Source organism: Pogoniulus pusillus, chromosome 42 (assembly GCF_015220805.1).
Source record: "Pogoniulus pusillus isolate bPogPus1 chromosome 42, bPogPus1.pri, whole genome shotgun sequence".
NCBI classification, from domain to species: domain Eukaryota; kingdom Metazoa; phylum Chordata; class Aves; order Piciformes; family Lybiidae; genus Pogoniulus; species Pogoniulus pusillus.
In genome coordinates, this window is record NC_087305.1 from 895,762 (window position 1) to 922,791 (window position 27,030).

Genomic DNA, 27,030 nt, shown 5'->3' on the forward strand with positions numbered 1-27,030 from the left:
GTCCCAGCCCATGGTTGCAGGAGCACAGAAATCCACTCAGGGCTCACCAATGCTTTCCACAGTCTGGAGCGAGACCTCCTCCAGGTGTTCCTTGTCCCCTGAAGAAAGCCAAAGTAGCTTTCACTTCTCAACCCAGGCTGGGGCTGTGCTTCTTAACCTCCTTCTCTTTCTGCTGCTTTGCAGGTGGTGGCCAGCAGAGATCTGCAATCCCAGGTCTGTGCCTCTCAACATACAGGGCCTCAAACATGATATCGGGGACTTCCCAGTATTTTTCTTTGGTTCCCATGACTACTATTGGGTACACCAGGGCAGAGTTTTCCCTTATGTTGAAGGAGATAAAAGCTTTGCTGAGGGGCAAACTAGTATTAACAAGACCTTCAAGAAAGGTAAAACCAAACAAAGTTTCTAGTGGTTTATGACAAAAAAAAACCAACCCCCAATTCCACGTGTTTGTGTCTCCATCACCACTTAACCTGCATGGGACTCTTATGTGACTTTAGTGTTCTGTGTTCACCTTCCAACTGCAAACATTGTCTTGGATCCCTTGACTGCAGATGAAAAAGAATTTGTTTTCTTTTCAAGTGCCTACTCGGTGTTGTGTTGGTCGTGGGCAAGTTCAGTTCCTTCCACCAAGTGGGGGGTGTTTAAGAGGGAGCTTTGGGGTGTGCTGCATGGGATGGTTGCGCAGTGTCTGGGTACCGGTGCCCGACGCTCTCCATGATACACTGCGATAACTCATTGCTGCTCTGTGTTGCTGTTGGTGGAGTTCTGTTCCTAGCTTTGAAACACCAGCTGTGAATTGCATACATGTGTGTGTCCTGCCTTGACAGCAGCAGCTGCTGACTGCCTTTCCTCTTTCCACCCCCTCACACAGCGCTCGAAGAAGCGGCAAAGCGCTTCCAGGAGCTGAAAGCACAAAGAGAAAGCAAAGAGGCATTGGAAATTGAGAGGAATTCAAGGAAGCCTCCACCTTACAAACACATCAAAGTGAGTTGGCTTCTCTCTTTCCTCCTTGGTGCATGAGTAAGTTCTGTGTTTGAAACCAGGATGTGCAACAGGCTCGAGGAAATTCCTGGGAAGAATTCCCCTGCTCCTCTCCAGACTCTTCTGTTTGGTCTTAACACAGAAGCAGAACCACAGGATTGGTTTGCACCTTTCAGCTCATCCAGTCCAACCTTTGTCTGCTAAGTCTAATGCTAAACCATGTCCCTCAGCACCACATCTCTCTGTCCTCTAAAAGCCTTCAATAATGGGGGCTTCAACCCCCTCCCTGGGGAGCCTCTTCCACTGTTGTGGTGGCCAGAAAATACTCTTTAGAGGGTATAAGATAATCTGCAGCTGAAGCAGGTTGCTCACAGGCCCTAACAACCTCACCTGGAGTAGTTCCAAGGACGTTTACCACCTCTCTGGGCAACCTGTCACTTGTTCTGGACCTTTAGAAGGGTCCAGAGGAGAAGTAATGGTGTCATAGTGATGATGTATGATGGCCATAAGAATGCCCAGAGGGCTGGCAGCTCTGCCATGGGAGGAAGGGCTGGGAGCTGGGTTTGGGCAGCCTTGAGAAGAGAAGGCTCAGGGCAGACCTTACTGCCATGGAGCAGTACACCAAGGGTGGCCACCAGCAGGATGGAGACTCCCTTTGTACAAGGAGTCCCATGGCAAAAGGCAAGGGGGGATGGGGACAAGTCACTGCTGGGGAGGTGCCCAGTGGGCTGCAGAAGGAAATGTTTGCCTGTGAGAGCAGCCAGGCACTGGAATCATTGCCCAGGGGAAGCAGTGGATTGCCCTCCACTGGGCAGTGTTAAGCCTCAGCTTGCCATGCTGCTGGCCCAGCTCATTGCAACTGCCAGGACCTAGCAAGGTCAGCCCAGATGATCCCTGGGGCCCCTTCCAGCCTGGCAGTCTGGGATACAGCCCTCATTTTCTTGCCTTCTCCTGCCAGTCGATGATCAGCCTCTGCTGAAGCTGCCCAGGCTGTGTTCTTCATCATTCATTCTCCTCTTCCTTCCTTCCTTCCACAGTCCAACAAGGTGATAGGGAAGGTTCAGATCCAGGTGGCTGACCTGTCGGAGATCCCTCGCTGTAACTGCAAGCCCTCAGACGAGAACCCCTGCGGGCTGGAGTCTGAGTGCCTCAACAGGATGCTGCAGTACGAGTGCCACCCGCAGGTGTGCCCGGCCGGGGAGCGCTGCCAGAACCAATGCTTCACCAAGCGGCTCTACCCCGACGCCGAGATCATCAAAACGGAGCGGCGGGGGTGGGGCCTCAGGACAAAGAGGAGCATTAAAAAGGTGGGTGCTGGAGGGTTGGGGGGGTGCTGGAGGGTTGTGGGGGTGCTGGAGGTTGTGGGGGTGCTTGGAGGTTGGGGGAGTGCTTGGAGGTTGTGGGGGTGCTGGAGGCTGGCTGGGGGGGTGATTTGAGGCTGGCTGTGGGGGTGCTGCAGGCTGGCTGTGGAGGTGTTTGGAGGCTGGCTGTTGGGGGTGCTTGGAGGCTGGCTGTTGGGGGTGCTTGGAGGCTGGCTGTGGGGGTGATTGGAGGCTGGCTGTGGGGGTGCTGGAGGCTGGCTGTGGGGGTGATTGGAGGCTGGCTGTGGGGGTGATTGGAGGCTGGCTGTGGGGGTGCTGCAGGCTGGCTGTGGGGTGCTGGAGGCTGGCTGTGGTGGTGCTGGAGGCTTGCTGTGGGGTGCTTGGAGGCTGGCTGTGGGGGTGCTTGGAGGCTGCTTGTGGGGGTGCTTGGAGGCTGGTTGTGGGGGTGCTGCAGGCTGGCAGTGGGATGCTTGGAGGCTGGCTGTGGGGTGTTGGAGGCTGGCTGTGGGGGTGCTTGGAGGCTGGCTGTGGGGTGCTGCAGGCTGGTTGTCGGGGTGCTTGGAGGCTGGTTGTCAGGGTGCTTGGAGGCTGGTTGTGGGGGTGCTGCAGGCTGGCTGTGGGGTGCTTGGAGGCTGGCTGTGGGGGTGCTGGAGGCTGGCTGTGGGGGTGCTTGGAGGCTGGCTGTGGGGGTGGTGGGGCTTGTGTGGTAGCCACTGGAGAGGTGTGAAAGTGCCAGCACCTGTGAGTGCCTGCTGTTAGAGACAGCAAACTGTGCCAGTCAAGCAGGCAGCAGTGATGTTCACATGGTCACAGACTGCACTGGGTTGGAAGGGACCCTCAAAGGTCACCTTGTGCAACCCCTCCCTGCAGTCAGTCTCCAGCTGCAGCAGGCTGCCCAAGGCCACGGCAGGTCTGATCTTGATCATCTCCAGGATTGTGCCCTCAGCCATGTCCCTGGGCAGCCTGTTGCAGTGTCTCTCGTGCAGAGCTTCCTGCTGAGGTTCCTGCACTTTGGTCACAACAACCCCAAGCAACACTACAGGCTAGGGACAGAGTGGCTGGAGAGCAGCCAGGCAGAGAGGGACTGGGGGGTACTGGTGGATAGTAGCTGAAGCTGAGGCAGCAGTGCCCAGGTGGGCAGCAGAGCCAATGGCATCCTGGGCTGGCTCAGGAGCAGTGTGGGCAGTAGGACAAGGGAGGTTCTTCTGCCCCTGTGCTCAGCACTGCTCAAGCCATACCTTGAGTGCTGTGTCCAGTTCTGGGCTCCTCAATTCAAGAGAGATGTTGAGGTGCTGGAAGGTGCCCAGAGAAGGGCAACAAAGCTGGTGAGGGGCCTGGAGCACAGCCCTGTGAGGAGAGGCTGAGGGAGCTGGGGGGGTGCAGCCTGCAGCAGAGGAGGCTCAGGGCAGAGCTCATTGCTGTCTGCAGCTGCCTGCAGGGAGGCTGTAGCCAGGTGGGGTTGGGCTCTGCTGCCAGGCAAGCAGCAACAGAACAAGGGGACACAGCCTCAAGTTGTGCCAGGGCAGGTCTAGGCTGGATGTTAGGAGGAAGTTGTTGTCAGAGAGAGTGATTGGCACTGGAATGGGCTGCCCAGGGAGGTGGTGGAGGCACCTTCCCTGGGGGTGTTGAAGCCAAGCCTGGTTGGGGCACTGAGTGCCATGGTCTGGTTGGTTGGGCAGGGCTGGGTGCTAAGTTGGACTGGAGGAGCTTGGAGGTCTCTTCCACCCTGGTTGATTGTATGACTCTAAGCAGCAGCAAGGCTGGAGCTGTTACCTGTGCTGACCTTGGCTTTGCAGGGGGAGTTTGTGAACGAGTACGTGGGGGAGCTGATCGACGAGGAGGAGTGCAGGCTGCGCATCAAGCGCGCGCACGAGAACAGTGTCACCAACTTCTATATGCTGACTGTGACTAAGGTAGGGCTGCACCTCCTGGCCAGGGAGAGCTCTGCCTGGGCTGAAGGGTTCAGTATGTCCATCAGTGCCATTGATGAGGGCACCGTCAGAGTCTGCTCAGCAGGTTTACTGCTGGCACCAAGCTGGGAGGCTTCTCTGAGACAGCTGCAGGCTGTGAGGGCCATCCAGAGACAGAGCTGGGCACAGAGGAACCAAATGAGGTTCAACGAGGCCAAGTGCAGAGTCCTGCACCCGGGGAGGAAGAATAAACTGCAGCAGCACAGGCTGGGAGGTGACTGCTGGAGAGCAGCCCCAAGGAGAGGGGCCTGGGAGTGCTGGGGGAGAGCATCCATGGGCAGCAATGTGCCCTGGGGGCCAAGAGGCCAATGGGGTCCTGGGGGGCATTGAGCAGAGTGTGTCCAGCAGATCCAGGGAGGTTCTCCTGCCCCTCTGCTCTGCCCTGCTGAGACCTCATCTTGAGCACTGCCTTCAGTTTGGGGCTCCCCAGTTGAAGAGGGACAGGAACTGCTGGAGAGAGTCCAAGGAGGGCTGTGAGGATGATGAGGGGACTGGAGCAGTGCCTGGTGAGGAGAGGCTGAGGGCTCTGGGGCTGAGAGTCTGGAGAAGAGAAGACTGAGAGGGGATTGAATCAATGTCTGTAACTCTCTGAGGGCCAGGAGGGGAGGACAGGCTCTGCTCACTACTCCCTGGGACAGGACAAGCAGCAGTGGATGGAAGCTGCAGCACAGGAGATTCCAGCTCAGCACAAGAGGAACTTCTTGCCTGGAAGGGTCCCAGAGCCCTGGCACAGGCTGCCCAGAGAGGTTGTGGAGTCTCCTTGTGTGGAGCCTTTGCAGGCCTGTCTGGATGTGTTCTGTGTGCCCTGAGCTAGCTTGGATGGTCCTGCTCTGGCAGGGGCTTGGACTAGATGAGCTCTTTGGATCCCTTCCACCCCCTGACATCTGTGAGCCTGTGAAGTAGGGGCAGGAACTGGCAGAAGCATTGCTCCCTCTTTGATTTTGTGTTTCTCTTCAGTGGAGTGGGTGAAGAGATTTTGAGTTGCCATAGAAAGGTTTGAGTTGGAAGGGATCTTGAAGATCATCCAGTTCCAACCCCCACTGCCTGCCATGGGCAGAGACACCTCCCTCCAGCACATGTTGCTCAAGGCCTCATCCAGTCTGCCCTTGAACACTGCCAGGGAGTGAGCATCCACAACCTCCCTGGGTAAATGCAGTCACCCTCCCTGGGGGTGCCTGTGGCCGTGGCACCTGGGGACATGGTTTAGTGGCCATGGTGGTGTTGGGTTGATGATTGGACTTGATGATCTTGGAGATCTTTTCCAACTCAAACAATTCCATGATTCCATGAAAACTTCCAGTTCTGAGTAATTCAAAAGAATGACTTTTGCTGCCTCAGCAGCCAGGAGCAGCTCTACTCTGCAAGCACTGAACAGGTCTCTCTGTCCCCAGGACCGGATAATCGATGCTGGCCCCAAGGGGAACTACTCTCGTTTCATGAACCACAGCTGTAATCCAAACTGTGAAACCCAGAAGTGGACAGTGAATGGTGACATCAGAGTGGGACTCTTTGCTCTTTGTGACATTCCTGCAGGTAGGAGCTGGCACTGCTCTGCCTGGGTGCTTGTGGCTTGGCTGGGCTGAGTCCCCTGCTTGGCTGCGCTTTGCTTTTCCTCTGGCGTCACTTAACAGCAGTGACATTTACAGGGCCTGGGTCATTCACTGCAGTGGGGACAGATGTTCCAGTTCCAGTTTTCAGTTAGATGATTGGGTAGGGCTGGGGGATAGGTTGGACTGGATGACCTTGGAGGTCTCTTCCAACCTGGTTGATTCTATGAAGCACAAAGCTGCTCTCAGAGCCAAGTGCAGGGTTTGCTGCCGAGGGTTAACGCTGCATCACGCAGGCACTTAGCACAGCTCTGATCTTTCCACCAACGTTTGTCTGCTGTGGTGGTGACTTTCCATATTAAGTGTTCCACCTGATCCCTCCTTTAAACCAGGTCAGTATGACAGCAGAGCTGCTGCTTGTGTCTGAGCTGGGCAGAGTTTGCTGCTTTCAGAGGTTGGAGCTCAAAGCAGGATTTGAGACTCACTGTTACAGGCTTGGGCTGCTCTGCCTCGCAGGCAATGAAGAGACAAGTGCCAGTGAGGAGCCCCTGTCACCCTGCTGTCTCTGTTTGCTGTCTGTGAGGGTGAATTTGCTTCTCTTTCCATTTTAGGGATGGAATTAACCTTTAACTATAATTTGGATTGCCTGGGCAATGGCAGGACCGAGTGTCATTGTGGAGCAGAGAACTGCAGTGGTTTCCTAGGAGTGCGGCCAAAGGTACACGGATGGAAATCGAAGCTTCTCATCCCAAGTCCAGACATCTGAGGGGAGGAAGAGGGCATGGGGAGGAGGCTTCTGGTTTCTTTACTTTTTATACCTCACTGGGTGGAATTTTACCTTTTCACTTGGGCCTGGGTCATGCTCCTCACCCCTGAGTGTCTCCAAAGGCTTTGCCCTGTGGTGCTGTCGCATCCAGGTGCAGCTGATTTACCAAACGCTGTCAATTCAGATACCTCTGGATTGGACACTTCTGACTGTTATAGCTTGGAAACTTCTTTCAGTGGGGTTCATTGAAGCAAATAATTGCCCCAAGTCGATAGATTCAGATGCCAGGGGGGTTCTCAAGTGACCTTTGTGTGCTGTGACCTTTGTCATTGCCAGACAGCGTTTGCAACGGCAAACGAAGAGAAGGTGAAGAATGCAAAACTAAAGCAGAAGAAGAGGAAAATCAAAACAGAGCAGAAGCAGATGCATGAGGACAACTGCTTCCAGTGTGGGGATGGGGGAGAGCTCGTTATGTGTGACAAGAAGGACTGTCCCAAAGCCTACCACCTCCTATGCCTTAACCTGACTCAACCACCTTTTGGTAAGAGCAAGTCTGTGGCTTCCTAGGCTGAGGGAGCTGGGGGTGCTCAGCCTGGAGAAGAGAAGACTCCAGGGGGACCTTAGAGCTGCTTTCCAGTACCTGGAGGCATCCTGCAGGAAGGCTGCAGAGGGACTTTTCATGAAGTTGTCTAGCAGTAGGACAGGAGGGAATGGTTTGAAGCTGAGGGAGAGCAGGGTTAGACTGGAGCTTGCCTGCAGAAGTTTTCTGAGCCAGAGGAGGCCTCAAAAATGCCAAGTGCCTGGGAACTTTCCAGTCAGATTCCTGTAGATGGGAAGCAGAAGTAGCTCCTTCAGCAGGAGCTGTTCATTTCTGACCTTTCTTTGTGTTCACCTGGACAATTACAGCTTGGGGTAAGAGTTAAGGCCTGTGCTGAGCCAGGAGGAGAGGAAGATGTTTGCTGTGAGGGTGCTGGAGCCCTGGAGTAGGCTGCCCAGAGAGGTTGTGGAGTCTTTCTCTGGGCACATTGAAGCTCCAGCTGGGTGCATTTCTGAGTCGCCTGCCCCAGGTGGCCCTGCTTTGGCAGGGGGATTGGACATGATCTCCAGTGGTCCCCTCCACCCCCTGCCACTCTGTGAACCCATGAACTGTTTCCAGTCAGATTCCTGTAGCTGGGCAGCAGAAGTAGCCCCTTCAATAGGAGCTGCTTTTTCTGAGCCTTCTTTGCGTTCCCCTGGGCAGTTACAGCTTTGGGGTAGGGGTTGAAGGCCTGCGCTGTCCCCAGGCTGCTCTCATTTCAGCTTCCCCTCTTTCTCTCCTGCCATCCTCAGGAAAGTGGGAATGTCCCTGGCATCAGTGTGACATCTGTAGCAACCCTGCAGTTTCCTTCTGTGAGTTTTGCCCTCGCTCCTTCTGCAAAGATCACGAGAAGGGAGCCCTGGTGGCGTCAGCCTTGGATGGGCGTCTCTGCTGCTCCGCACACGATCCCAAAGCTCCCGTGGCACCCGAGTACTGGAGCAAGATCAAGTGCAAATTGGAACCACAGAATCCTGCAGAAGAAGCAAAGGAGTGAATTGGGTTCTAAACAAAAGAAAAGGAAGGGGAGAGGAGGGGCAAAGAGGCAACGAACTTGAAGAGACTGCTAGGACACGTTCAGTCTGCCCTGGGAGCCGCCGTGTCTGGCCTGGGACCACTTAACCTTAGCAAGCAGAAGCAAGGAGCTGGCGTTTGGGGTTTTATTGTTTGGTCTTTCTTTTACCCTGGAATGTGCTACAGCAGCTCTTAACTTGTTGGAAACCAGGAAGCATCTTGGCCTTTCAAAGCAAAAACGCAGACCTTTGTTGGGGGTTTTGGGTTTTGGTTTGCTTTGTTTGGGTTTTTTTTTGTTTGTTTGGGGTTTTTTTTTTGCCAGTGAAAAGAAGATTCTGTTTCCAAAATCTGTTCCTCGAGTGTAGAAAAGCTGGAGCATAGCAAACCTATTTATTTATTTAACTCTGGGAGGGTGTTGAAGGTCTGGTTTGGATCAGGCAAGTTGCCTTTTAAACCAAGTAGCAAAGCCAACCTAACTTCTGTGCTCTTCATTTTGATAGAGAAGAAAACCTCCCCCCCAGCACTCTGGGTAACGTTGGGATGCCATAACAAGGACCAGAGGTGGGTTTCAGACCAGGCCCTGGAATTGCCTCCATTCCAGTACTTACTTTAAAGGCATTTGGAGAAGGTAGGTTATAGGCCACGGGGTCAGTGCTAGGAGAAGTCAGGTGTAGGACTTGTTGGAAGCGTTTGTAAACCTGAGGTCTGGTGGTGGTTAGGGAGAGAGAAGTGATGGTTCCTTGCTCTAGAGCTGTCACTGGGGTTTGCAGGCAGCTGGAAGGTCAGGAGGAGCTTCACTGCACAATGAACCTTTCTTTATCCTGCCTCCTTGGGAAACCTGTGGCAGTGAGGAGAGCCTCTGGGCCTTGCTGGCGATCCACAGCACACTCAGAAGCCTGAACCCTGCTATTGACTTCTTTAGCTGGAGGATCCTGCTGTGTGCTTTGGCACCTGCCAGGTCCTCCCTGCTTTTCTGGCAGCTGCTGGTGTGAGGAGTGGTTTTTTCCTTCCTGCCTTCTCAGGCTTCAGAGTGGATCTGAGCGCTTGGGGCAGCCTGCCCTGGCTGCAGTTTGGGTGGAGCCAATGTTCAGATTGATGTTACTTTGTTGAGAGATCTTCTGACTTTTTAAATCCTTGGTAATGGAGCTAAGAAGCTTTCAGCACTGCCTCAGTGAACAGGGTATTGTGTCTGGGTCACAGCCACCAGCTTCAGCCTCCTGACACACTTCTCTCTTGGGTTTCCTGCTAGAGAGACAGGCTCCTGCAGCCAGGCTTTGGAAGGGGCTTAGGCAGGGCTCCTGCTCCAGGTTTTCTGTGGACAACCTGTCAAGCCCAGCCCTGCTGCACTGCTCCTGTGAGGAGCTGAGGGAGGAGCTCCTCTCTCTGGGCTGAAGTTAGTCTTGGGCAAACCTCTTCCCCCAAGCCCACGTCTTGCAAAGCACTGTGCACCCACCTGCCCTGCTAGAGTTAGGCTCTGCTGCTGACCTGGGTTCTGAATCAAGCTAACCTTGGGCTAGCTCTGGGCTGATGGATACTTGAAAGGGCCCTGATGGAAAAGAATTTGCTAGCCCAGGTGCCAGCAACGTTTCATAAACCTTTGAATTAAGAACATAAGCTCTGGAAAGCTGCAGAGCCTTGGTGACTCCTCAGTTCAGGACCACAGTGAGCTGGAGAAGCTCATGTGGGTCTTCTAGAACATGTCTTGCCCCCCTGGCTGGCGTCCTCCTCATCCTCACATTTTTGTGCAGGGGCAGGAGGCGAAGTTTGAGTTTGAGTTTTCTTTTGTCCATGTGCAATTACAAAACCACAGAACACTACAAGCAGCTGCTGTGCCCTGGAACCGAGCTGGAAGTTCATCTCCTGCCTGACTGCAGAGGCTGTGCCTGCCAGCCTGGGCTTGGTGTGCCCCAGGCTGGCACAGCTGTGCAGAGCCACCTCGTGCTGGGTCAGTTGCTGGCTGGCAGAGGCTGCTGGCCCCTGGGAAGCGCTTTGTGCTGCGGCCGGCGGCGTGGCTCAGACACTAATCTTGCTGGAGAAAGCAGTGCTCTATTTTGGTATTTTTTACAAGAAAAAGAAGAAAAAAACTTTACAAAAAAAAAAGGATTTTATTTTTCTTAACCTTTTTGTGTGATGATAAAAAAAAAAATGTCTCTTTCTAAAGCTCTTACTGGGTGGTGCTGAACCTTCTCAGCAATTCCAAGCGCAGCTCTTGCTACAGCATCCGTCAGGCCCTGGTGTCTTTGCTTTAGGTTTGGGGATCTTTGCTTTGGTTAGGCTTGGGGACGTTCAGGTGTTTGGCTTTTAGAGGTCAGAGCATTCTGAGCGTGGCAGGTAGGCTCTTTGTGTGAGCACACCCACAGCCTTCTCCCGTGGGGGTGTCCACGGTGACCCAGGGGGAGATGGTTTGGTAGCCCCAGAGCACCCTCAGGAGTGTCAGTTGCGCCGTGAGCAGTGCTGCTGGGGATGGCAGAACACTTGGGGGGGCTCACAGAAGGCTTCCTAACATGTAAAAAGCTGTGAATCGAGGCCTGCTGTGCCACTAGATGTCTTGGTTAACTTTGTTTGCAAACTTCTCACAGGTGCTCCTCTTTTCCACCCAAAAAAAAAACCCCAAACAAACTAACAGCTCACAGCCAGGCTTGGACTTCAAAGGGAAAACAGGAGATTGGGTTCTAAGCTTGGAACAAAAAGCCTGAGCTGAGTCTTGTGCTGTTGGAGAGGAGGTGAATCCCAAACCTCTCATCTTCTGAGATAAGAAAATCCTCAGCTGCAGCTCTCCTGGGAACTGCAGAGGGTTTGCTCTGTTTGCCAAACAACATTTTAACCACATCTTAGATACCAAGGATGTGATTCCTTTGTGAGGAACAGATTTCCCAGCTGCCCTCTGGTCAGCTGTGGGACAGGTGGTGCTGGAGGGTTGGGTCATTTCATGCTGAAGCCTGGGAAGAAACCCACAGAGCTGCTGTGCTTTGGGCTGGGAGTCTGTTGGAGCCTGTCAGTTGGCCCTGAACTGGAAGGCTGCAGCAGGCTTTGCCCTTCTTGTGTTTTTCAGTTTCTGATGGCACCACGCTTCTGGTGAGCGCCTGGCACCAGCCCTGTCACAGCATCTGGGCTGCTCTGCAGAGCTGGCAGAGGTTGGCTGCTGGCAGAGGTTGGCTGCTGGCAGGGTTGGCTGCTGGCAGGAGCTCCTTGGGCTCACACCTCAGCACAGCGCAGGTGTCCTGCAGACTGCAGCCGCTCAGCGCCCTTGGCTAGCACATGGTGCAAGCACTGAGTGTTGTGGCTTTTAGGTGGCTTTTGGGCTCCTCATCCTCTCAACAGACTGTGGAAGGTGCTTGCAGCTCAGGAGGGATAGTGCTCGAGACTGCTTTGCCTGCCTCTGGTCACCACCACCTGTTAGAATGGAGTCCTAGGGCCGGAAGGTTTCCTTTCAGCCTTGGTTCTAACAAACTTTTGCCGTCTCTTAGTCTGGGGGCTTGAGTGGGAGAGCCACAATTACAAGGAGTGATTAACAGTGAGCATCAAATCTGTATATATTGAAACTTTACAGAACTATGGTGGGTGGGGGAAGGGGGAGGAGGGTGGGAGGGGGCGTCCAGCGCTGGTACGAAGTAGTCACTTTAACATGGAAACCTCTGCCTCATTGAATTCAGGGTTTAATGTACTTGAAGCTCTGCAGTTCCTTACACAGCTTTCCCCCCCCCCCCCCCCCCTTCTTTATTTATACAGACCTTTTTGTTTTGTATTCTACATTGAGAAGATGTCTTGGAGGTTGTTTGCTGCTCCCACTGGGCAGTGAATCCACAACAGAGCAGGGGAGTTTAGGGGAGCAGCTGTCCCTGCCCCTCGGCTTCCCCTTCCCCCACCCCTGCCACGCTGAGCTTTGTGTAGCAAAGAAACATTTGCACTTAAGGTACACTCCTCCACTTGGGATATGGTCACCAGGTTGGTGTCAGGGGGAAGAGCAGAAAACTAAGAGAAAGGAAAAGAGTCATCTGTTGCCTCTTCCCCTCTGTGCCTGAGCACCAGGCTCAGGTGGTTTGAAGCTGTTTCCTCTTCCCCTCTGTGCCTGAGCACCAGGCTCAGGTGGTTTGAAGCTGTTTCCTCTTCCCCTCTGTGCCTGAGCACCAGGCTCAGGTGGTTTGAAGCTGTTTCCTCTTCCCTTCTGTTCCTGAGTGCCAGGCTCAGGTGGTTTAAAGCTGTTTCCTCTTCCCTTCTGTTCCTGAGTGCCAGGCTCAGGTGGTTTGAAGCTGTTTCCTCTTCCCTTCTGTTCCTGAGTTGCCAGGCTCAGGTGGTTTAAAGCTGTTTCCTCTTCCCCTCTGTTTCCCAGTGCCAGGCTCAGGTGGATTTGACCCCTTGACTGGCTGTCTGCTCTGCAGAGGGGAGCTGTGGCACAGAGCACTCTGTGCTTTGCACAGCCAGCTTCTGTGATCCATGTGAAATCTGCATTTCCAAAGCCAGCCTGCCACGGGCCTGGGCCTGCCAGGCTGCCCACAGCGGGCACAGACCTTTCCCCAGCCCCTCCTTGTGGCACTGGTTTGGGTATGAAGAGACCAAACACGACCCCATCGCTGCTCCAGCTGCCTTGTTTCTGCCATCGCTTCCCCCTTCCACACCCAACCCCTGGCACTGCCACGGGACGGGGGGTGCTCACCAGCCCTTCCAGCTGGCAGGGGCACAGGGCACCACCCACGCAGGGCAGGTGGCTCATTGCACAAGGCAGCTCCTGCAGCTCCATCCCTGCCCCTTCCTAGAGCCCTCCTCTCCCTGGAGCCTTTTTTTGTTTGTCGTTTCAAACTTCGTCTGATCCTGTGAAATGTTGTGAGGAGGAGGAGAAGGAAAAGGAGGAGGAGGAGGAGGAAAAGGAGGAGGAGGAGGAGGAAAAGGAGGAGGAGGAGGAGAGAAGAAAAACAAAACAAAATCCCTCTGGAGTCTTGAGCAGCAAAAAAACAACCGCGGAAAGCAAGCAACAGCAGAAGGAGGGTTTGGAGGTTTGACTTAGAGACTCTCGGACCGAAGGGTGCAGTGTTGACTCCTTATGCCTGGAGACCTTCCACTGGGGCATTACTCTCTCCTGCCTCGATGTCGCAGCCTAAGCTTGGAGCTTATCCAATCTCTCTTCGTTCTTTTTTCGTTCGGTTCGTTCCTTCCTTCCTTTGTTTTGGGGGGAAGAGGGAGGGGCGGGGGGGGGGGGAGGGTTTCGTTGTTCAGCCCAATGTCCTTCTTGCATAGTGTGGAACCTTGTAAAGCTTGGGTCACCCCTGTACATAGCTTAGCTTCTGTCCATTAGTTCTAGCAGCCCCCTAGGAAAACTCTGCCTGTAAGATTTTAGCTTCTTTACTTGAGTCGTGTGTGGTTGGTAGGAACATGGGGAAACCTTTTTTGTACATTCTATGGACTGAGATGTTGCCTTTTGGGGCTTGGGGTTCTTTTTGTTTTTTTTTTTTTTTTCCCTTTTGGTTTTGTTTGGTTGTTTTGTTTGGTTTTTTTTTTTTTTCCTTTCTTTTTATTGTTATTATTATTTTGTAATGTTACCAACACCTTTGGGAATTCAGATGTGGTTTCTCTTGCTTCCGTGAGGGTTCATTTGGAAAGGTTTTTAAATGACATTCCACTGATTTGAAAACTTTTTTGCTTGAGGTTGACTTCAATAAATTGTTCTGAATGTTCCAACGAGGAAAATGCCTTTTTTTTTTTTCTTCTTTTTTTTTGGAGGGGGGAGGGGGGAGAGGCCTTCCTCTATAAATGCTTTTAGTGAGGACATGAAGTGTTGGAGCCAGCCCAGAGGAGGCCACCAAGATGCTGAGAGGGCTGCAGCAGCTCTGCTCTGAGCACAGGCTGAGAGAGTTGGGGCTGTGCAGCCTGCAGAGGAGAAGGCTTCCAGGAGAGCTTGGAGTGGCCTTGCAGGAGCTGAAGGGAGCTGCAGGAGGGCTGGGGAGGGAATATGGACAAGGTCTGGGGATGAGAGGAGGAGGAAGAATGGGTTTGAAGTGTGAGAGGGGAGACTGAAAGTGGATGTTAGGAAGAAGTTCTTGGCAGTGAGGGTGGGGGGAGACTGGCACAGGTTGCCCAGGGAGGTTGTGGATCAAATACCCCATTCTGTGCTCCACAGCCTCCCTGGAGATGTTCAGGACCAAGTTGGATGAGGCTTTGAGTGACCTATGCTAGTGGGAGGCGTCCTTGCCCATGGCAGGGGGTTGGATCTGGATGAGCTTTCAGCTGCCTTCCAGCCTAAACCATTCTATGATTCTCTTCTCCCTAAGGATCCAAGTGATAGGAGAGGAAGTGGCACTGCCCTTAGACCCTGCTTAGTTCCTTGCATTGGTTTTGGAAGCAGCTGCTGGGAAATGTTAGAAGGGCACCAAAGCTGGGGAAGGGTCTGGAGAACAGAGCTGGAGGTGGAGCAGCTGAGGGAGCTGGGGGGAGTGAGGCTGGAGAAGAGGAGGCTGAGAGGAGACCTCATTGCTCTCTGCAGCTCCCTGAGAGGAGGCTGGAGCTGGGTGGGGGTTGGGCTCTGCTCCCTAGAACAGGTGACAGAAGGGTAGGAACTGGCCTGGAATTGTGGCAGGGTTAGGTTGGAGATGAGGAAAAATTCCTTTGCTGCAAGAGTGGTCAGGGACTGGCACAGGCTGTGCAGGGAGGTGGTGGAGTGCCCATCCCTGGAGGTGTGCCAGAAACCTGTGGCCATGGCCCTTGGGGCTGTGGTTTAGTGGCCATGCTGGTGCTGGCTCCATGCTTGGACTGGAGGATCTCAGAGGCCTTTTCCCTCCCAAACCATTCCACCATTCTGTGCTGTTCCTTCCAGCCCTGTCTGCTGAGCAGCCCCTTCTGCCCCAGCAGCACTGCCCTCACCTGCCTGTGGCAGAGGGCTCCAGGGGTCCCCTCTGACCGTGTCCTTGCAGCACACCTTTGGCTCCCTTGGCACCGGTGCCAGCGTGGCTGAGCAGGGCACTCTGGTGCGGCCACCTGCCAGCTGTGGCAGCAGACTCCTGCCCTGCTCGCCACGGTGCAGTCCCAGCCCCGGAGGTGTGCGAGGAACCTGCGCCCATGGCACCTGGGGTCAGGTGTGGTGGCCAGGGCGGGGCTGGGTCGGGGGCTGGGTTGGGACAGCTCTGAGGGCATCCAGGCCGAGCAGGAGCTGCCTGCGCCCGGGGGAGGCTGCGGTTGGGCTGGGCCCCGTCCGCGCCCGGGGGGCAGAGTGCAGGCAGCGGCGGAGGGCAGGGCAGGGCAGGGCAGGACCCGACCCTCCACTGCTCCGCCGGGCCGGGTCCCTGCGCTTCCCCCGGGGCCGTGTCCCTGCTCTCCCCCCCGGGCCGTGTCCCTGCTCTCCCCCCCGGGCCGTGTCCCTGCGCTTCCCCCGGGGCCGTGTCCCTGCTCTCCCCCCCGGGCCGTGTCCCTGCTCTCCCCCCCGGGCCGTGTCCCTGCGCTTCCCCCGGGGCCGTGTCCCTGCTCTTCCCCCCGGGCCGTGTCCCTGCGCTTCCCCCGGGGCCGTGTCCCTGCTCTTCCCCCCGGGCCGTGTCCCTGCTCTCCCCCCCGGGCCGTGTCCCTGCTCTCCCCCCCGGGCCGGGTCCCTGCTCTCCCCCCCGGGCCGGGTCCCTGCTCTTCCCCCCGGGCCGTGTCCCTGCTCTCCCCCCCGGGCCGTGTCCCTGCTCTCCCCCCCGGGCCGTGTCCCTGCTCTCCCCCCCGGGCCGTGTCCCTGCTCTCCCCCCCGGGCCGTGTCCCTGCTCTCCCCCCCGGGCCGGGTCCCTGCTCTCCCCCCCGGGCCGTGTCCCTGCTCTCCCCCCCGGGCCGTGTCCCTGCTCTCCCCCCCGGGCCGGGTCCCTGCTCTCCCCCCGGGCCGTGTCGCCGCTGCCGCTGCCGGGCCGGGAGGGCCGGGCCGTGCCCGTCGGTTCCGCTCCGCCCCGCCAGGGCCGCGGCGCCGCCATGCTGCGGGCTCGGGGCCGTGCGGCGGAGCTGGCGGCGGAGGCGGCGGTGCGGGGCCTGCTGCTGGCCGCCTTCGTGTGAGTGTGGTCGGGGTCGGGGGTCCGGGTCCCGGCGCTGCGGGGCTGGCTCTGACCGGTCCCCATCACCTCCCCCCGGGGCCGCTCAGTCCGCCCTGGGTGCGGCTCCGCTCCCGGTGCGGTGCGGGCAGAGCCCGCCCGGGGCTTGCGGGGCGCAGCGGCCGGGCCGCGGAGTGATGCCCTCCTGTGCCCCGCAGGGTGATGGAGTTCCTGCCGCCCTTCCAGCGGGTGCTGCAGCCCGAGGAGATGTGGCTCTATAGGAACCCTTACGTGCAGGCGGATCACGTCCCCACCGTGCCCATGCTGGTGAGTTCGGGGCCGCTCCTGCTGCCTTTGCCTCGGGGGTGCCGTTCCCAGGGGTCCTTCTAAGAGAGCTGCCTGCTGGGAAGCTCTCGCTGCAGCTACCTCTGGTTCTTGGGCTCTGTGCTCCTCAGTGCATGCTTTGGAAGGGGCAGTGCAGAGCAGGCAGCGTTTGTAGGTGTGGAGTCGGCTTGGGAAAGGTCTCTGAGCACACCGAGACACAGAATGGATCACAGAGTGGTCAGGGCTGGAAGGGACCCCAAGGACCATCCAGCTCCAGCCCCTGCCATGCCCAGGGACACCTCACACCAGAGCAGGCTGTGCACAGCCTCAGCCAGCCTGGCCTTAAGCACCTCCAGGGATGAAGCTTCCACCACCTCCCTGGGCAGCCCCTGCCAGGCTCTCAGCACCCTCCTGCTGAACAACTTCTTCCTCACATCCAGGCTGAATCTCCTCACTTCCAGCTTTGCTCCATCCTCCCCAGTCCTGTCACTCCCTGACGCCCTACAAAGTCCCTCCCCAGCTTTCCTGTAGCCCTCTGCAGGTCCTGGGAGGCCACAAGAAGCTCTCCCTGGAGCCTTCTGCTCTCCAGCCTGAGCAGCCTCAACTCTCTCAGCCTGTCCCACAGCAGAGCAGCTCCAGCCCTCTGCTCACCTCGGGGCCTTCTCTGGACACCTTCCAGCACCTCCAGATCCCTCCTGCCACAGGGCTGCAGCAGTGGGCACAGTGCCCCAGCTGGGGTCTCACCAGGGGGTGCAGAGGGCAGCATCCCCTCCCTCACCCTCTGCCCCCTCCTGCTGCAGCCCAGGCTCTGGTTGCTCTCTGGGCTGCAGGTGCCCCCTGGGAGCTCAGGTTGAGCTTCTCCTCCACCAGCACCCCCAAGTCCCTCTCCCCAGGGCTGCTCTCAAGCCTGGCACTGCCCAGCCTGTATCTGTGCCTGGCACTGCCCTGACCCACCTGCAGGACCTTGCCCTTGGCCTTGCTGAGCTCCACGAGGTCTTTCCAGCCAGGGCTGTCCCTGGGGCTCTAACTGAGTCTATGCAAGCCCCTGGGGACTGCTTGCTCCTATCAGTTGCAGGTCCAGAGGGGCAGGCCAGGAGGATGAGCTACCTGCCTGCTGGGGAATGCTTTGCTTGAAATCAGCTTTGGTCTGGTTTTATTGTGCCAGGTTTGCCCTAGGCTCTGTGAAAAGGGTTTCATGCCAAGCTGGGGGGGTTCAGGCAGCTCGCAGGCCAGTAAAGAGCACCTCAGGCTGCACCAGGGGAGGTTTAGCTTTGGCTATTAGAAGAAGCTTCTTCACTGGAGGGGTTCTGAAAGAGTGGGGATAAAGCTGCCCAGGGAGGTGCTTGAATCCCTGTCCCTGCAGGTATTGAGAAGCTGCTGAGGGCTGTGGCTTGGCACCAGGCATGGCACCAGGCTTGGCAGAGTCAGGTGATGGCAGGGCTGGATGGCCATAAAGGCTCTTCTCTAACTGAAGTGACTCTGGCTCTGAAGGGGCTGCCTGCTCCTAGGGACAGGAGAAGGGGCAGGGGCTGCAGGCTGAGGCAGAGGAAGTTCTGTGGATACAGGAGGAGTTTTTAACCTGCGAGGGTGGCAGAGCCCTGGCACAGGCTGCCCGGGGGGCTGTGGAGCCTCCCTCTGGAGATACCCAAAGCCTGCCTGGATGTGTTGCTGTGTGCTCTGCTCTGGGTGCTGCTGCTCTGGCAGGGGTTGGGCTTTGGAGGTCCCTTCCAGCCCCTGGCACTCTGTGAGGGTTCTGTTGGGCATTCCGTGGATGGCCCCGGGGTGAAATCCTGCAGCCATGGAGATGTTCTGCTCACCCTGTCTGGATCAGCAGCTGCTGCCAGCTTTGCAGGCAGGCACCGTGGACGCTGCTGACAAAGAGCTGACCCTTGGGGCTTGCGGGGATGGGGAGGGTTGAGGTGCTCTGGAGGGACATCCTCGATCAGGAGAGCAGGGAGCTCCAGGCAGGAGGGAGCTGCAGGCAGGCAAAGCTGCACGTTCCTCGGAGGGGGATGGCTCTGCAGGGCTCTCCTCGGAGGGGGTTGGCTCTGCAGGGCTCTCCTTGGGGGGGGATGGCTCTGCAGGGCTCTCCTCGGAGGGGGTTGGCTCTGCAGGGCTCTCCTTGGGGGGGGGATGGATCTGCAGGGCTCTCCTCGGAGGGGGTTGGCTCTGCAGGGCTCTCCTCGGAGGGGGTTGGCTCTGCAGGGCTCTCCTTGGAGGGGGATGGATCTGCAGGGCTCTCCTCGGAGGGGGATGGATCTGCAGGGCTCTCCTTGGGGGGGGATGGATCTGCAGGGCTCTCCTTGGAGGGGGATGGCTCTGCAGGGCGCTGCAGTGAGTGGCTGCTGGAGCACACAAAGGAGTGAGCTGCAGAGAGGATTTTCTGTGCTCTGCAATTTTTATGCTGCCTGTTTGTTTTTCTCCTCATGCCCCATTGGGCCCTGGGCCGTGAGAGGTGAGAGACAGGAGGGGAGGCTCTGCGCTGGGCAGCATGGGGTTAGGCTGGATCAGCTCTCCGGAGGTTGGAGGGGGCAGGTGGCTGTGGGGAAGCAAAGCACAGAGCCACCTTGAGCAGCTGCTGTCGTGTTCTGGTGAGGCTGCCGAGAGCTGCTTCACTGACACCTCTCAACCTGCTCCTCTTGGGGCAGTTCATCGCCTTTCTGTCTCCTTTATCAGTCGTGGTCCTGGCGAGGCTCTTCATGAACGCTGACCAAGACGACACAAGGGAAGCCTGCCTGGGTGAGCTCCTCCTTACCCCGCGGAGCTGCAGCCCCCCGAGGCTCTGCTCTGATGCTGTGAGCTGCAGCCCCCCTGAGGCTCTGCTCTGATGCTGTGAGCTGCAGCCCCCCGAGGCTCTGCTCTGATGCTGTGAGCTGCAGCCCCCCTGAGGCTCTGCTCTGATGCTGTGAGCTGCAGCCCCCCTGAGGCTCTGCTCTGATGCTGTGAGCTGCAGCCCCCCTGAGGCTCTGCTCTGATGCTGTGAGCTGCAGCCCCCCGAGGCTCTGCTGTGACTGCTGTGAGCTGCAGCCCCCCGAGGCTCTGCTGTGACTGCTGTGAGCTGCAGCCCCCCGAGGCTCTGCTCTGACCACAGCATCACAGCACCCTGCAGGCTGGCAAAGCCCCTCAGGAGCACCAAGCCCAACCTAGAACCTACTCTACAGGATTCACCTTAAACCATAGCCCCAAGCACCACATCCAAGCCACCCTGAACACCCCCAGGCTGGGTGACTCCAGCACCTCCCTGGGCAGCTCATTCCAGTCCCTGACCACTCTCTCCAGGAAAACCTTTTCCCTAATGTCCAATCTAAACCTCCCCAGGCTCAGCCTGAGGCCATTCCCCCCTGTTCTACCTGCAGTTCCCTGTGAGCAGAGCCCAGCAGCAGCCTCTGCACAATGTCCCTTCAGGCAGCTGCAGACAGCAGTGAGTTCTGCCCTCAGCCTCCTCTTCCTCACACTGCCCATCCCCAGCTCCCTCAGTCTCTTCTCATCAGATTTACTCTCCAAGCCCTTCACAGCTTCCTTGCCCTCCTCTGGACCTGCTCCAGCACCTCCACAGCTCTCCTGTATGGCAGTGCCCAGCACTGAACCCATCACTCAAGCTGTGGCCTCAGCAGAGCCCAGTCCAAGGGCACAGTCACCTCCTGCTGCTGCTGGGCACAGCATTGCCATTGGCCTTCTTGGCTGCCTGGGCACACTGCTGGCTCACACTGAGCCCCCTGGGCACACTGCTGGCTCACACTCTGCCCCCTGGGCACACTGCTGGCTCACACTCTGCCCCTGGGCACACTGCTGACTCACACTCTGCCCCCTGGGCACACTGCCTGGCACACACTCAGCTGCCTGGGCACACTGCTGGCTCACACTCTGCCCCCTGGGCACACTGCTGACTCATGCTCAACCCCCTGGGCACACTGCTGGCTCACACTCAGCCCCCTGGGCACACTGCTGGCTCACACTGAGCCCCCTGGGCACACTGCTGGCTCACACTCTGCCCCCTGGGCACACTGCTGGCTCACACTCTGCCCCTGGGCACACTGCTGACTCATGCTCAACCCCCTGGGCACACTGCTGGCTCACACTCAGCCCCCTGGGCACACTGCTGACTCATGCTCAGCCCCCTGGGCACACTGCTGGCTCACACTCTGCCCCTGGGCACACTGCTGACTCATGCTCAGCCCCCTGGGCACACTGCTGGCTCACACTCAGCCCCCTGGGCACACTGCTGACTCATGCTCAGCCCCCTGGGTACACTGCTGGCTCACACTCTGCCCCCTGGGCACTCTGCTGGCTCGCACTCAGCCCCCTGGGCACACTGCCTGGCACACTCAGCTCCTGTCTATTCCAGCCCCCAAGTCCCTTTCTGCCAGCAGCTCTCCAGTCACACTGCCCCAGGCCTGTAGTGCTGCCTGGGGCTGTTGTGCCCCAAGTGCAGGAGCTGGCATTTGGCCTTGTTGAAGCTCATCCCATTCATGTTGGCCCTTTGATCTAAGCCTGTCCAAGTGCCCCTGCAGAGCCTCTCTCCCTCATTCCCATCAACACTGCCACCTAACTTGGTGCCACCTGCAAACTCTCTGCTGGCTCTCTCTGGGCCTGAGTCAAGGTTGTCAACAGAGATGTTAAAGAGAAGTGATCCCTACACAGATCCCTGAGGAGCAGCACCAGTGCCCAGCCACCGACTGCACTGAGCTCCATTGACCACCACTCTCTGGGCCTTGCTGTCCAGCAGTGCTTTATCCATTGTGCTGTGAGCAGCAGCCCCCAAGGCTGTGCTGTGATGCTGTGAGCTGCACCCCCCTGAGGCTCTGCTGTGATGCTGTGAGCTGCACCCTCCCTGAGGCTCTGCTGTGATGCTGTGAGCTGCACCCCCCCCGGGGCTCTGCTCTGATGCTGTGAGCTGCAGCCCCCAAGGCTGTGCTCTGATGCTGTGAGCTGCAGCCCCCAAGGCTGTGCTGTGATGCTGTGAGCTGCAGCCCCCAAGGCTGTGCTCTGATGCTGTGAGCTGCAGCCCCCAAGGCTCTGCTCTGATGCTGTGAGCTGCAGCCCCCAAGGCTGTGCTCTGATGCTGTGAGCTGCAGCCCCCAAGGCTGTGCTCTGATGCTGTGAACTGCAGCCCCCAAGGCTGTGCTGTGATGCTGTAAGCTGCACCCCCCCAAGGCTCTGCTCTGATGCTGTGAGCTGCAGCCCCCAAGGCTCTGCTCTGATGCTGTGAGCTGCAGCCCCCCTGAGGCTCTGCTCTGATGCTGTGAGCTGCACCCCCCCTGGGGCTCTGCTCTGATACTGTGAGCTGCACCCCCCCAAGGCTGTGCTGTGATGCTGTGAGCTGCACCCCCCCAAGGCTGTGCTGTGATGCTGTGAGCTGCACCCCCCCAAGGCTGTGCTGTGATGCTGTGAGCTGCAGCCCCCAAGGCTGTGCTGTGATGCTGTGAGCTGCAGCCCCCAAGGCTGTGCTGTGATGCTGTGAGCTGCTGCCCCCCGAGGCTGTGCTGTGAGCTGGGCTCTCACTGTTGGCTCCTTTGCTCTTGCTGGGGCACATGTGTTGTGCCAGGGGCATCAAAACTGAGCTGTGTGGCCCCAGCTTGAAGGCTGCCTGTGTCTGAATGTCCCCTCAAGCTGCTCACTCGGGTGGGGGCAGTGCTGATGGGATGTCTCTGCTCTCTTCTAGCTGCCAGCCTTGCTCTTGCCCTGAATGGGGTCTTCACAAATGCCTTGAAGCTCGTCGTGGGCAGGTGAGAAGCTGGCACCTTGCTGGCTGTGTGGGGAGGAGAGCAAGGGCCCGAAGCTGGAGCTGGACGTGCTCAGCCTGGGCAGCATGTGGGGACTGTCCAGCTGTAATAGCTAACTGGGAGCAGACCTTGGTGGGGACCTTCCTGTCCCTGGGCATCTTTTGGGTGGGCTTGTTGAGGCCAGCCGCAGAGAGGAGCTTTGGCACAGGTGTGATGAGGGCACCTGGGAGTTTGGCTCTTGTTTTGAAGCTCAGCTGCTGTGGGGCTGGGCAGGGAGGGTTGGCACAGTGCCACCCCCGGGGTGCTGCGGCAGGGCTGGGCGCAGTGCTCAGCTTTGCCCTGCCTGGGCTGCGCGGAGCAGGGAGCGGTGCTGGGCACTGGGCTGTGGGTGCTGCGGTGGGGGAGGGGTGCTCAGGTGCCAGCTGAGCTCTCTGGACCTTCTTCCCTCCCTTAGGCCGCGGCCAGACTTCTTCTACCGCTGCTTCCCGGACGGCCGTGCCAACGCCGAGCTGGCCTGCACGGGCGACCCTGGCACCGTGGCCGAGGGGCGCAAGAGCTTCCCCAGCGGGCACGCGTCCTGTAAGCCTGCCGCAGCCAGCGGGCTCGGCTCTGCCCTCCCGCACCCCTGCCTCTGCCTCCAGCCTTTGGCCGGTCTGGGGGCTTCTGCTCGCCCTCTGCCAAGCAGTGGCAGGGGGGCAAAGGCTCTCTCAGAGGGGGCACACGGCCGGGTACCAGCTCCCGCAGCTCCTGCGGGGCTCACAGGGTGGTGGTGCCGTGGCTGGCGTGGGCAGGACGCGAACTCTGCAGCCCTGCCTGCCCGCAGGGTGCAGGGGAAGGGCTGGCCGGGCCGTGCGGGTGGTTCTGAGCCCTGCTGGTTCCCTTCCAGTCGCCTTCTCCGGCCTCGCCTTCTCTGCCTTCTACCTGGCGGGGAAGCTGCGCAGCTTCGCGCCGGGCCGGGGCGCCAGGGCCCTGCGCCTCTCTGCCTTCCTCTTCCCCCTCTTCCTCGCCACCCTCATCGCCGTGTCCCGCACCTGCGACTACAAACACCACTGGCAAGGTGGGTAGGGGCTGCCTGCGCAGCGGGGTGGGGGCACTGGCTGCGAGGGGTCCTGCCGAGGTGCCCGGAGCCAGCTGGGGGCTCTGGCACTGCCTGTGAGGTGATGCTGCCCTGGCACTGCCTGTGACTGATGCTGCCCTGGCACTGCCTGTGAGGTGATGCTGCCCTGGCGCTGCCTGTGAGGTGATGCTGCCCTGGTGCTGCCTGTGACTGATGCTGCTCTGACGCTGCCTGTGACTGATGCTGCTCTGGTGCTGCCTGTGAGGTGATGCTGCTCTGGTGCTGCCTGTGACTGATGCTGCTCTGGCACTGCCTGTGAGGTGATGCTGCCCTGGCGCTGCCTGTGAGGTGATGCTGCTCTGGTGCTGCCTGTGAGGTGCTGCTGCTCTGGTGCTGCCTGTGAGGTGATGCTGCTCTGGTGCTGCCTGTGAGGTGCTGCTGCTCTGGTGCTGCCTGTGAGGTGATGCTGCTCTGGTGCTGCCTGTGAGGTGATGCTGCTCTGACGCTGCCTGTGAGGTGATGCTGCTCTGGTGCTGCCTGTGACTGATGCTGCTCTGGTGCTGCCTGTGAGGTGATGCTGCTCTGGTGCTGCCTGTGACTGATGCTGCTCTGGCACTGCCTGTGAGGTGATGCTGCTCTGGTGCTGCCTGTGAGGTGCTGCTGCTCTGGTGCTGCCTGTGAGGTGATGCTGCTCTGGTGCTGCCTGTGACTGATGCTGCTCTGGCACTGCCTGTGAGGTGATGCTGCCCTGGCGCTGCCTGTGAGGTGCTGCTGCTCTGGTGCTGCCTGTGAGGTGCTGCTGCTCTGGCGCTGCCTGTGAGGTGCTGCTGCTCTGGCGCTGCCTGTGAGGTGCTGCTGCTCTGGCGCTGCCTGTGAGGTGATGCTGCTCTGGCACTGCTTGTGAGGTGATGCTGCTCTGGCGCTGCCTGTGAGGTGATGCTGCCCTGGCACTGGCTGTTCTGCCCCGGCCAGACCACCTCGGGGGCACTGGGCTGGTTCTGGGCTCCCCGGTTCGGGAGGGACAAGGATGCACTGGGGAGAATCCAGGCGAGCCAGGAGGGTGATGAAGAGCCTGGAGGAAGGGCTGGGAGCCCCTGGGGCTGTTCAGTCTGGGGGAGGCCTATTGATGTCTGCTCTGTGCAGTGCTGTCCTGCACAGGGAGCAATGGACACAACTGGAACCCAGCAGAAACTTCCTTGGTGTGAGGGTGCCAGAGCTTGGGGCAGGCTGCCCAGAGAGGTTGTGGAGTCTGCTCTGGAGACTGTCAAGACCTGAATGCGTGCCCTGCCCTGGGCAATCTGCTTCGGCAGGGGGCTTGGGCTGGATGATCTCCAGGGGTCCCTGCCAGCCCCTGCCATGCTGTGATGCCTTTCTCTTTGTTCTGTTACTGCATGCCAAGCTTGGCTTTGGAGCCAAGGTTCACACTGCCAGTCCAGCTCAGCTCTGAGTAGGCTGAAAGCTGCCAGCTGGGGAATTCCACTGTGACAGCTGGGAGGAGGGTAGAAGGAAGCTAACTCTGCTCTGGTCTTGCCCACAGATGTGTCAGTTGGCTCAGCAATGGGCCTGCTGCTTGCCTACCTCTGCTACAGGCAGTACTACCCTCCTCTGACAGACTCCTCCTGCCACCAGCCCTTCCTGCACAGCCCCAGGCAGCTGCCAGCACACCCCGAGAGGGCTGCAGCCTCCAGCTGCCGGCTGGATGTGTAGTGTCAGGCTCTGTCCTGTCCTGCCAGCAGCTCCCCTGCTGCTCCTCTGCTGCTGGGGCACTGTGGGGACTCAGCAAGGCTCTGATTGCTCACCAGAAGTGGCTGCAGCGAGGATGAAGCTCAAGGCCAGGCAGATGCTCTCTGCAGCACTGCTGAGCTGTCCTGCTCAGGGGCCTGTGCTGCCTCATTACCCAAGTTCTGGGGGTGTCCCTCTCTTCATGCCAGTCTGAGGGAGGGCAGCTCAGTTAGGAGGCTGCTGAAGCAAGAACTGGAGCCGTGGGACAGCCTGGAGTGACCTTTTCCAGCCCACAGCCATCTCCCTCCAGTCCAGCTGAGCTGCCCCAGCCTTTCTCCCGGGAAGCCTCTGTGCAGGACCTGCTGCTTAGCTGGGCTGAGGAGCACAAGGCTGTGGTCTGTAACCACAGGTGAGGTGGGGCAGAGGGAGGCTGGAGCCAGCCTGCAGCCTGGCAGGTGTTTGTCTTCTTGTGCCAGCCCTGACTCTGTGATGTGCCAAATAAAGGAGTTGAACTTTCTCCTGAGCTGTAGCACTGCAAGCTTGGCTCACAGCTGGCAGCCTCTGGTGCTGTGGCAGCCACTTGCCCTCCCTACAGGGGTTTCCAGATGGATGTTTGATCTCCAGCCCCTTCCTTGCAGCTTTAACCAGTTGTAAAGAGATGAGGTCCAGGGGAAGGCACCAAGATGCTCAGAGGGCTGCAGCACCTCTGTGGGCACAGGCTGGTAGAGTTGGGGCTGTTGAGGCTGGAGAGGAGAAGGCTCCAGGGAGAGCTCAGAGCTGCATTTCAGTGTCTGCAGGGGACCTGCAGGAGGGCTGGGGAGGGACTGCTCAGAAGGGCCTGTGGGGATAGGATGAGGGCAATGGTTTGGAACTGGAGCAGGGCAGATGTAGGTTGGACATCAGGGGGAAGCTCTGCACAGTGAGGGTGGGGAGAGACTGGCACAGGCTGCCCAGGGAGGTGGTGGAGACCTCATCCCTGGAGACATTTAAGGTCAGCCTGCTCTAGTTGGAGATGTCCCTTGACAAGATGACCTTTGAAGGTCTCTCCCAGCCTGATGCAGTCTGTGAGGCTCTGCTAACCAGCAGAAAACTGAAGGGTGTCAGAGGTGCTGCCTGCCTGCGCCACAGCTCCTCCCAGCCAGCAGCAGGGCAAAGTGCTGCTGAGCAGTGCAGTGCAGGACTGGTGCCAGCAGAGGTTTGTCACTGGTGTCTGGGCCTGTTCTGCTCTCAAGGGCAAAGGTGAGGCTGCACAGAGCCACCTGTGCCTCTGCCAAGCCCAGGGCAGCACAGCCATGAGAACCAGGTCCACCTGGAGAGCTGTGACCAGTGGAGTCCCCCAGGAAGTGCTGGGCCAGTCCTGTTCAACATCTTCATCAATGCCATTGCTGAGGGCACAGACAGACAGAGACTGCTCAGCAGGTTTGCTGCTGACACCAAGCTGGGAGGCTTGGCTGAGGCAGCTGCAGGCTGTGCTGCCATCCAGAGAGCCCTGGGCAGGCAGAGCTGGGCACAGAGGAACCAAATGAGGTTCAGCAAGGCCAAGTGCAGAGTCCTGCACCTGGGGAGGGAGAATAAACTGCCCCAGTACAGGCTGGGAGGTGACTGCTGGAGAGCAGCCCCAAGGAGAGGGAGCTGGAAGTGCTGGGGGAGAGCATCCATGGGCAGCAATGTGCCCTGGGGGCCAAGAGGCCAATGGGGTCCTGGGGGGCATTGAGCAGAGTGTGTCCAGCAGAGCCAGGGAGGTTCTCCTACCCCTCTGCTCTGCCCTGCTGAGACCTCATCTTGAGCACTGCCTTCAGTCTGGAGCTCCCCAGTTGAAGAGGGACAGGAACTGCTGGAGAGAGTCCAAGGGAGGGCTGTGAGGATGATGAGGGGAGTGGAGCAGTGCCTGGTGAGGAGAGGCTGAGGGCCCTGGGGCTGAGAGTCTGGAGAAGAGGAGACTGAGAGGGGATTGAATCAATGTCTGTAACCCTCTGAGGGCTGGGGGTCAGGAGGGGGGGACAGGCTCTGCTCACTGCTCCCTGGCACAGGACAAGCAGCAGTGGATG

At 58.4% G+C, this 27,030-nt stretch overlaps 2 protein-coding genes across 7 annotated transcripts in view; both read left to right on the forward strand.

Moving 5' to 3' along the window:
* NSD3 (nuclear receptor binding SET domain protein 3) overlaps nucleotides 1-8,648 on the forward strand; it is a 53,495-nt gene extending 44,847 nt beyond the window's left edge. For 4 of the 5 annotated variants that reach the window (XM_064175517.1, XM_064175518.1, XM_064175516.1 and 1 more), the window contains 8 exons: nucleotides 184-386; nucleotides 875-987; nucleotides 2,022-2,291; nucleotides 4,103-4,219; nucleotides 5,668-5,809; nucleotides 6,435-6,541; nucleotides 6,926-7,130; nucleotides 7,919-8,648. In XM_064175517.1, coding sequence (XP_064031587.1) covers nucleotides 184-386; nucleotides 875-987; nucleotides 2,022-2,291; nucleotides 4,103-4,219; nucleotides 5,668-5,809; nucleotides 6,435-6,541; nucleotides 6,926-7,130; nucleotides 7,919-8,160 — 1,399 coding nt within the window. In that variant the 3' untranslated portion in view covers nucleotides 8,161-8,648. Of the gene's footprint in view, nucleotides 1-183; nucleotides 387-874; nucleotides 988-2,021; nucleotides 2,292-4,102; nucleotides 4,220-5,667; nucleotides 5,810-6,434; nucleotides 6,542-6,925; nucleotides 7,131-7,918 lie in introns of those variants that run through there. The other variant, XM_064175521.1, reaches the window with a different exon arrangement.
* A 7,437-nt stretch (nucleotides 8,649-16,085) lies between these two features.
* On the forward strand, nucleotides 16,086-25,499 carry PLPP5 (phospholipid phosphatase 5). 2 transcript variants are annotated; one of them, XM_064175544.1, is made up of 7 exons: nucleotides 16,086-16,177; nucleotides 16,375-16,483; nucleotides 19,129-19,219; nucleotides 22,143-22,206; nucleotides 22,658-22,782; nucleotides 23,090-23,260; nucleotides 24,798-25,499. In XM_064175544.1, the coding sequence occupies exons 1-7, from the start codon at nucleotides 16,101-16,103 to the stop codon at nucleotides 24,965-24,967; spliced, it is 807 nt and encodes a 268-aa protein (XP_064031614.1). In that variant the 5' UTR covers nucleotides 16,086-16,100; the 3' UTR covers nucleotides 24,968-25,499. The 2 variants fall into 2 exon arrangements, with proteins under 2 accessions (XP_064031614.1, XP_064031615.1); XM_064175545.1 differs by lacking the exon at nucleotides 16,086-16,177 and having other exon boundaries at nucleotides 16,403-16,483; nucleotides 19,157-19,219.
* Nucleotides 25,500-27,030: the final 1,531 nt, after the last annotated feature.

Bases quoted from the DNA above. Each gene is read 5' to 3' on its own strand.
- PLPP5 (XM_064175544.1), top strand. From the start codon at position 16,101: ATGCTGCGGGCTCGGGGCCGTGCGGCGGAGCTGGCGGCGGAGGCGGCG. The intron at 19,220-22,142 runs GTGAGCTCCTCC...GCTCTCTTCTAG, and splicing joins CACAAGGGAAGCCTGCCTGG to CTGCCAGCCTTGCTCTTGCC. The intron at 22,783-23,089 runs GTAAGCCTGCCG...GTTCCCTTCCAG, and splicing joins CCCCAGCGGGCACGCGTCCT to TCGCCTTCTCCGGCCTCGCC.